This window comes from Halyomorpha halys, unplaced genomic scaffold, assembly GCF_000696795.3.
Source record: "Halyomorpha halys isolate HHAL.00 unplaced genomic scaffold, Hhal_1.1 Scaffold954.1, whole genome shotgun sequence".
Lineage (NCBI taxonomy): Eukaryota > Metazoa > Arthropoda > Insecta > Hemiptera > Pentatomidae > Halyomorpha > Halyomorpha halys.
Window position 1 is genome coordinate 115811 of NW_027110506.1, and position 10447 is coordinate 126257.

Consider the following 10447-nt stretch of genomic DNA (forward strand, 5'->3'; position numbering starts at 1 on the left):
CAGTTAAAATAGTGTTAGTTATTGGAGTAACATAGTAATAAAAAATCAGCAAGGGGTAGATGTGATCCCAGAGGCACTGCAAACAAGGAGCTCCTCACCACCTATCTTGGAGTCTACAAGAAGCCTCATGAATTGACGAGATGAACAATAGAGTAATGTTTTGTTCACAGATGAATCAGAAACAGTAACCAAGCAACATACGTTTATAAAAATAAGTGGAGAATGGGAGGTATTTCCAAAGTGTCATTTGGAAAGACCACAGACAGCCTAGGATGCGTGTTTCTTCAGAACACAAGCTTGACCCTCCCACTGTGATTAAAATAAGTTGGTTATCTATAGCATAAACCTGAATCTAGCATGTCAGAAATTACCATATAGGGGGTAAAAAAAAAAAAAGGTAATACCTGGTTTACTTATTAAAAACAATTTCTTAAGGTAATAATATTTTAAAGTATGCACCTGTACTATTTACTAGGACTCTAATAGTAAACACATGAATAAAATAATTATAGAAAAAAACAAATAGAATAAGCTAATGACTTGTTAAATGAGATTCCACAGTGGTTCAATTTATAACAATATAATCCCACTATTGATTATATTATATAGAATAGTTCCTTGTTTCATTTCATCTCTACTAAGTACTGTTGTACATATTGCATCTATTATTGAACAATATATGAAGTAAGGAGGATTGCATTAATCCTAAAATTCTGTACATAAAGAGGGATGGAAAAAATAGTTACAGATGAAATAGAAATATATATATATATAAAATAACAAAACTGGAATTACATAATCAAAAAGAATAATCATTTGATGAAACCATATTATGAGGATACCAAAAGCCAAAAAAAAAAAATCAATTCCTAATGAATTGAAATGTTTAAAACAAAAAAGAAAGTTTTCTTCCTCTAAGAAATTGAAAAAATAAATAAAAGAAAATTTACGAAGGAAGTAAATTACTATGAACAGGGTAACTATCATAAAATCCCTCGATAAAAAGTGTCCAAGCATGTTGTAACACCAGAAAGTTTATTTCAGTATTTCAATTGATATACAGGTATACCTAAAGCTATAATAATGTACTTAATAAACCTAACAAGGAGTTTCTTATTTTTTATAATAAATTGTTAATGCCTCTATAGCCTTATATCGATCACAGCTGCCTACTTTCATTAGCTAGAGATAAATGAACCCCAAATACATACTTGAGATACGTTTTGAAATGAGCATCAATAATTCGTTAAATATGAATAATGAAAATTGTCATACCAAGGCTTTCAAGATGGTCTAAATACTGCTATTATAGCTCTAGGATGATTTTGATTTGCAAAATGAAATCAAAACCTTGAAGTAGTAAAAATATTCATAACATGTTTTACAACTAGTGCTATATAACATGTTATATACATACAAAAATTATTTAATCTTTTTCATTAATCTATACCTAGAATCATAAATCTTATATATATACAATAAATCAAGCGATTAACAACAATTATATTAATAGAAAACTTATTCATGCAAAAATTTAGTAAATTTAAAAGTCAACAAAAACTGTCAAACAAAAACCATGCACAAAACATGCAAAATAACGACCAAGAACAAAACACTGACACTTAACGAATGTAAAGGTGTAAAATCAGACATACATACAATAAATATTTTTTTATTTATAGAAGTCATCTTTATGACTCTTGTATCCGAAGATGTATTGTTACAAAAAAAAAAAAAAAAAAATGATAAGCAATGAAATGTAAATACCATATCTCTCTCTAAATGAGTTATACTCTCAACAATGAGTTATTTGAATGTGTAAATGTTAATTATAATTTTAAACATTTCATAAAGCATATATCAATTGATAGAAATTGTGTATTAATCTTCCACCACCAATGAGTGATTGTATTATTTATTTACTAAATTTATTACATACGCAACAATTTGTGTCGCTCTTTCAAAAACTTTTGCTTCTTCAGCGCAAAAGACTTTATGCAACCTTTCTTTATCACAGTCCATTTCTTCTGTACTATTAATGTAAGATCGTTGGTCCGTTGAGAGATTTTTAGGAGATATCTCATTGGTATTCACACTAAATGTTTGACTTAATGGTTGTCGGATACTTTTCTGTTGTGAATCGTCCTGTTCAGGTTTTGTAGTATAACACCTCGTGTTACCATAGCGCACATTGAATCTAAACATGTTTTGTGTATTACAAACAAATTATTCCTATAAACACAATAAAAATAAATTGTCCACTTCATTAGCCTAAAGTCTATTATGTAAGTTTGCCAAAATGTAAGATTATAAATTTTTTTTTAAATAACCACATAAATTTATAACCTTGTTAAAAATATACAAATAACTATCAAAAATAAACAATAAAGGTGAATTATTGTATCTCGGGACTTAGGTTTCTGTTTTTATGAAAGGAAATGTTAAGTGTTTAAAGCTAAACTAATAAAAATACAGTTGTCATACACAGGATGTCCCACTGTATACACTTAATCTATTATTACCCTAACCTCTACAATTGTTAAAATATTGATTTAATTATTCAAATGAAGATTCCGAGTTATAACAGTGGTGTTTAGTTTACAATTTGAGCGTGTCTAACTCTGGAATTTCAATGGGATGGATTACTTGTTTCAATGGATTCTAATTGCAAATTTAATTATAAGACAAATTAATATCTAGCACTTTTTGATCCAATGCGTCCTGAAGGCATATATGATAAGGAATCGCACATAATTTTTTCACGCTTTTTGAGAATTTGAGTAAAAATGGAGCAGAAAATTGAACAAACCTGAAAAAATTCATCCTTATAATTAAGGCATTTATTTATTGTTACTAAACTAAATGGATAATAGGCAAAATTTCTGAAAATTGATTTTTTATCAACCCAGCACACTATGTGAAAAGTAACCATTAAAGAAACAAAACAATAAAAAGCAAAGACTTAAGTGGACAATCTTTATGATAATCCCTGATCATCCATATTATAACCTTTTAAAAGTTGCAGTTCAAATATAATAGCTTCAACTCCTTTGTTTTCAATTTTGTAAAAATTGCATACATGATAGTTTTACATACAACGATTTACAGCCATATTACTCTGATAATGTTAAAATACAATTATAATTAGACACCTTTGGCTAATAAAATGAATAACAATTTTCAAAGAGGCTGCTTGTGCATTGTCAATGTTATAAATAAAAAAAAGAAAGCAAACAATTTCTTCTTACACAATCCATCATCTTAAAAAACAGATAATTGTATAGAATAAGTATAATTTAATTATACCTTTTAACAATGTTATTCAGTTATCTTTCATACTTTTACTACTATAATGGAAATTATATTAACTCACTGTTTTTGTTTTAATATGTGATGATTTCCAAAATAAACTTCAACAGTTACATTTTTTTGGATATTGAATTTATCCATAGTAATAAATAATAATAATCAATAATCATAAATCACTGTCAATACACGCTTGACCGCAGTCCAAAAACAAATTCACAAGATCAGCCTTAAAGCAATCCTCCCACCCCACTTACCTTTTAGTCTACCCCTCAACTTATTAAATATTAGTTCATTACTTAGCCCTACAAATTGAATTTATCTATAACATTATTTAGTGAAATACTGATAATATCAAATTAAAACTATGTTAATCTAAAAAGATAAATATATTATGAATCAACTTCGAAGTATTCTGATACTGGACATATATATTGATTTATCTAGTCATGACTAATAAATTATATACAGGAAAAAGAACAGATGATTTACTAGTACAATCAACTAGTAATGATTGGAGCAACTGAAGAAAACAAAAGAGAAATATAGTCCAATGTAGATAATATTTAGATTATCCTTATTTTTTGCAAGATAATTTTTTATTTAAATTGCTAAATTATAAATTATTAATAATAATTTTCTTATACTTATTGCTTTTCCATTCCCTAAAGATTGTATAAAGAGCTAAAGATTCACAATTTACTAAGGAAATATTGAATCATTTCTATTGCTGGTAATAAATATTGATTTGAAAGTTGATAATCCTTAAAGCCTATGAAGTCATAAAAGTTTAGGAACCACCCTTTTGTAGCAACATACATTTTATTTTACACATAAAAAAAGTAATTTAAAAAATAAAATGAATAGCAAACTACTTTATAACATCAAAAATATATTTTTTAATCAAATATAGATTTATAAGATAGCAACATTGTATATAATTAATCAAGCAATTAAACAAATACTAAAAGAAAAAATACTGATTTCGGAGCTGTTAGATTTAATTTAATACAGCATTCAAAAAGCTCCTTAACAAATGAAGAATAGCATGCATTTACTTATATAAAAATAAATTTTTTTGAAGTGAAACTTCTTAAGGAGTGTGAGGTAGGGCAAATTTGCCTCAAATAAACAGTGAAGCACTTCTCTACTCAATAAATAAAATAGTATAAAACATTAAGATTAAATTTTTTTATCTAATTAAGAGAGATTTCAATTAACCAAATTCCATTTCCTAATCCTGAAATAATAAAATTGTCAAACAATGCTAGAACCTAGGAAGTTTCACTTCTAACACGCAAGAGTTTCACGTATATTTTTGTTTAATACAAAATACACCTCAAGAAAAGAAAACAAACGGAAATCTTAACAAAAGCTAAAATTACATGCGAATGGGGGAAAAAATATATATATCTGAGGAATCAACTTTTTTTAACTTACGCTATCCTTGTTACGGTTAGATTAACCGCAGACATAGTCACTAGTTGGCTAGACAATACATACTATTATCAGGCATTAAAATAACAGAACAAACAACTTAAAATTATTACTTTTATAGGCAACATTCATTAATATTTCAATCATTAAAAATGATTTTATATGAAGAAAGTTTTTTCAGATTGAATTTAATACTAAAAAATCACATTTATATATTTTAAGTTTACTAATATAATACGGTACAGCAAAATTTCAAGGTTTCAACTTATATTGAAGGGGATAAAAAGGGATGCTAAACGTAAAATACAATTTCTCTACCATAATTTAGTACATTAGACTCTTAAAAAATAAAGTTTCAGAGGAACATAGTATTATAAAACTTCTCTTTCATTTTTTATCAACAAATGTCCTATGGTTCTAAAATACTAAAAATCAATTGAACCCCCTCCTCTCCCCACGTATACCCAAATACCCATGTACTAATTAATTATTCTTACCATAATTTTTCTCTATTTACTTTTTATAATCATCTTATACTACAGCATATGATAATAATTAATTATGATTTATTCCATGATTATCACTTATCAAATAATTTTATTGTTGTGTATTTAGTTTTCTTTATTTTGAAGGATAATAACCACAGCATGGTACTAGTTTTGTTGTCTTTAATATTTTGAGGATGGTTTAATCACTAATAAACGCCATCAGAAATACCAGAACTGAGGCATTAAACAATAATTAATAATTATTTATTATAAACTTGATTGAAAGTAGCATTTATGGACTAAAATAAATATCCTTCTAAATGTTTAAAATAAAACAAGTTAATAGAGTAAATTAAAAAAAAAAAAGTTTACTAGTAAAATATTTTGTAAAACTATGGCACTTTAACACACTAAAACTTTTGATATAGAGAGCAACATACAGCTATTTTAATATCTTCTATACTTAACCTTTTCATTACTCCTAATTAAAAAAAAAACATGATTCCAACCATTCTATATTTCTGTCAATGCATGAACAGAAATAAGGTAGTCACTTACATTTTCTCAGTCGAACACTAAGATGACTAAATTAAGAGTTCTAAAAAAGAAAAAGAAAAGATAATTGATTGATTACCATATGGGTCAATCTTATACAGTTGAGCCTTTGATAAGCCTTGCAAATAAATAGACTAGTTTCATTAAGTATGATCAAATTAATTATTTTTGTTAACTATTAGTCTCGAAAATTTAATCATAGATGTTCAATGTGTCATAGTATAATACTGAACATGAATAGTTTATCGGATGATTAATTTTAAAATATATATATATAGGATACCTGAATTCTATATATATATATAGGAATTCAATAGACATAGTTCTTTTAAAATGCTTATCACAACTAGATGAACCTGTTAAGTAATCGTACAGGTTATGTTTTCAAAATAATAGAAAATTAGAGAAGTCTATTTAATGAATTCTAAAACCAATTGAAATAGACTCTCTTTCAAGATTTAAATCCTCTACCAGAAATTAATTACCCTGTGTGGCCGAGAAAACACTATACTGATAGAACTGCAGACAAACTATATAATGATGGCTCTGAAAAACGTTAGAGTTTTAAATTCAAAGAGAACTCGTATCAAACAAATTTTGTTATGTCAGTAACCACAATAGTGCATATGTTTCAATTTTCTTAAAAATATGGTATTGTATACTTTGACAAAAGTGTTGTATAGCTGATGATAACACAATATTCTTCAAGCTGATTCAATATCCAACGTTATTGGAATAGCTTCTGGTATTAATTTTAATTAAAAAAGCTTTATTTAGGAGACGGTGTACAGAAGAAAGATTTTCGATTTTCCTTCACACTAAGGAGGTATACTACTTGCGTAAGATAGTGTAGGGGAGCATGGAATTTGTTTAATTTAGAGTACCTAACGTCTTTTCTGAAGAATTAAAGGTTTATGAGTTACTCTAACTTAATTTATATTTTCTTCTATAACAAAAATGGATCAAATAACATTTCCTTGTTAAGTAATAACCCTTGTTCAGTAGAAGATAATCTATAACATTGATGATGATAATCTATCATAAGGGGAACTTGTGATTATGGACGTAAGAGCTAAGAAGTACGATTAATCTTTTAGAACAACATATAAAACTTAAATGTGTTATTTCTCTCCTTGTTTTTAATAAATGATAATTAAAAATTCAAATTTTATTTCTAAAATATTATATTTAAAAATATAGCAGTATGAGCATGTCATTATTTAGAAAGTGGGTGATGGACATCACCTTTCACTATGTGTCTAAAATGGACACATTTAATTGTTATCAAAGTAGCAGAATTCCATTTATTATAGATGGTAAAAAATCAATTTTATTCATAACATATTTTAAATCTAAAAAAAAAAAAAACTGATATCATCTAAACAAAAATTCCATGAGCTGAAGGCAGTTAATAAAAAATAAAAATTTGTAAGACCACATGCCAAATCTAAATAGTAGCTAATGGAAAATAATGTTATACAAACCTTAAGATAGTATCGTTTGGTGTATGATTTCGGTACCTTGCATGAATCGAACTCGGCTTACTTCCATCTGGAAACAAATTTCCAGATAATTATTATTGAACGAATTAAATAAAGAATATATATTTGTATATCCACAATTTGTAGTTAGAGACACTAACTGATATATCACAATAGTATGTGCCAAATTATTGGTTATACATTGGTTATCAATGAATTACATTAGAGCTTAAAAGAGACAAAACCCTGAAACTCAGAACCCACTTTGGACTCTAAAATAACCTAATACATTGCTACATCTTTCCCATATGCACAAAAATGACACCACATCTGTTGAGTATTAACAATGGTTGTGACGTATTCTTGAAAATATTCCAGAACATTTTTTATATACACTGATGGTTCCAAATCAGAAAGCTTAACTGCCTCGCCTTTTGTCACCCCTGAGTCAACCCACATAAATTATGTTCAACATATACCGCCGATCTCAATGCAATATCATCAGCCCTCCATTTTTGCCTGTCAATAACTCAAAAGCCAATTACAATGATTTCAGATTCATTGAGCTCTCTAAAGCGTTTAAGAAACATATACCCTTAACATCTACTTATCATAAGAATCCTATCTTTCCTCTTGAAACTGTCAGATCAAGATAAGACCACAAATTTCATTTGGGTCTCAAGCCACATTGGTATTGTTGGCAACAAGCTGGCAGACAAAGCTGCCGGAAAGGCACTTACGCTCCCTGACCGAGGCATGGGTGTACTTACTCCATCAGAAGTCATTAGATCTCTTAAAATAAAAATATCAGAAAGATGGCAGGCCATGTGGAATGAAAACTCTCTGAGCAAATAAAAAGATTAGTAAAACCATGGTCGACATTGTACAACAGCTGCCACAGGAAGGAAGTTGCTCTGATCCGCTAAAGAATAGGCCATACTCTCTAACCTGGTCAGAAAACAGCCACCTCCAACGTGCCAATATTGCCAGTCCATTATCATGACTAAACATATTTTTGAAGAATGTCCTCACTATTTGCCTACAATAAACAGAATAGAACTGACCCCACAGTTGCAAATTTGTTTGAAGCACTCACAGATGAGGAAGTTAAAGTCGCATTGGTATTTACATTTTTAAAAGCACATCGCCTCTCTTCCAAATCGCTGCCTTTCTTTGGTTTTATTTTTTATTTCATCATTATTAATATCATCTTATAATTCACTTTTTATTTTTATGTGTGCGTGTATGTATCTTTATAATTATAATAATCCATAAGGGTTAAGGACCAAAAGGTTTTACACGTTTAAACAAACAATTATTTTTTCTTTTCTTTTACCTCTTGTTAGTCTATGTTTTCTTCCAGCTTCATGAAAAGCAAAATATCCTCTAAAAAATGCCCTAACGATGGCCCATCGGAATACAGCAACAGGGTCAGCACCTACTAGTTCCCGAACAAATGCCATATTAGAATTTTTCAAAACACCAACAATTTCTTGCCTCATCAGATCTAAATTTTTCTCCCTCATTTCATGAACCTAAAAATAAAAAAAATATTAAGAAAATATAACATACCTATAAGTTTAATAATTTTACATTTAAGTAATATGTTAAGTATTTATTCTAGCTTTAGGAACAAACCTGATATTTAACTTTTCCAGCATAGTGTCGAACCATGAACGCAGCTTCCCTCTTCTGTGGCATTTCATAAAATAAATTTTCCTTATGAACAGAATTAAATTTTTGTAATAAAGTTTCATTTGAAGCACCTGGAAAACTGAAAAAGAAAATGAAATAGTAAAAGTAATAAAAATATTTAATAAAATACTATAAATAAAAAAATATTTCATCGAATCAAGAGAAAAAATAGTAAAATAACAACCAATTTCTGAAATTTATCTTGAAGAAATTGGCAAAAAAAAAAGAGGCACTGAATGTTTTTATTACCTAACTTACAGACATTCTGAAGTGTATAGGAGTCAGTCATAAATACCATTGACTAACTTAGTTTCGATTTTTACATCCACTTACCTATATATGAAACATATGGTAACAAGATACATATTATATATCTATATTAATAATGTAACGCAAGTATAAAATGAACATGGAAGATTGTTCAAGACATCATGCATACAGCCTATGAACTTGAGAGCATCCCCTTGATGGGTTTCAATTTTATAAACCAGATATTATAAGTATTGTATATTATCTACTTGGTTACACAAACTCCTAGGCCAGAGATACTTAAAATAAATGAATACTAACACTCATTATCAAAACTTAATATTTAGCAGTAAAATGATATTAATGATTACACATATCTTATAAATACAAATACATACTTGCACTGATCATCCAACACACAGAGTAGACCATTTGGCTTGCCCTCAATTAGATATAAACAGAGAGAGTTGTCAAGAAACTCGATATCTCTCCACTTTATTCCTTCTTTACGATATTCTTCTTGCTCATATTTGAAAACATGCTGATTGAAATAGTGCTGCAGATGTTCATTAGCATAGTTAATGCAAAACTGCTCAAAACTGGAATTAAAAAAAAAAAAAATTTAAGAGAAACATTAGAAATATTTTCATACTTAAATAATTTTTCTTTGATTTATTATGTACTTTTATAATAATATTTCATTTCTGAAATTTATATTGTTGTTACCTATTAAAAAGACCAAAATCTTCAAAACCAAATATATCTAGCACTCCGATTGAGTTTCCTTGGTGATCTCTGAGAGTATCTTTCTTAGAAAGAAGAGCATGGTTGACTTGAAGAACGATCCAGTCAAATAAAGCACCATACAGACATTTTGCCATAGCATCCCTCGCAGCAGTAGCCTAAATAAATAGATCCTATTACATTTATGCTAAACATCAAAATGAGACAGAAGATATAGATATATTGTAATATCCTCTTTTTTAATAAATAGTTGATATTTATAGATAAATTATTTTAATTATGTTTTTATTTATGTATATTGTTTATTTGTTATTTGAAATCAAAAAGCAAGCTAACCAGTTTTCATTATCTAAAATAAAGACGCTTTTCAAAACGAGATAGATGGTGGTGCGCGTCCTTCCGAAGTGTTCGTTGGGTTGTTTGTTTGATAATATGGATTGAAATGTTTCAACTTTTGTTGTTACTATACAGTAATTATGGAAAAGGAATATT

General features: G+C 28.2%; 1 protein-coding gene across 2 annotated transcripts in view; it reads right to left on the reverse strand.

The window, feature by feature from the left end:
- The window catches only part of LOC106687384 (unconventional myosin-IXa), a 39379-nt gene that overhangs the window by 18153 nt on the left and 10779 nt on the right, over positions 1 to 10447 (reverse strand). Inside the window, exons 8-13 of one of the 2 annotated variants that reach the window (XM_014431242.3) lie at positions 9938 to 10113; positions 9610 to 9810; positions 8906 to 9041; positions 8604 to 8802; positions 7271 to 7337; positions 1940 to 2197 (exon numbers count right to left, since the gene is read on the reverse strand). In XM_014431242.3, coding sequence (XP_014286728.1) covers positions 1940 to 2197; positions 7271 to 7337; positions 8604 to 8802; positions 8906 to 9041; positions 9610 to 9810; positions 9938 to 10113 — 1037 coding nt within the window. The remainder of the gene's footprint in view (positions 1 to 1939; positions 2198 to 7270; positions 7338 to 8603; positions 8803 to 8905; positions 9042 to 9609; positions 9811 to 9937; positions 10114 to 10447) is intronic. The other variant, XM_014431243.3, reaches the window with a different exon arrangement.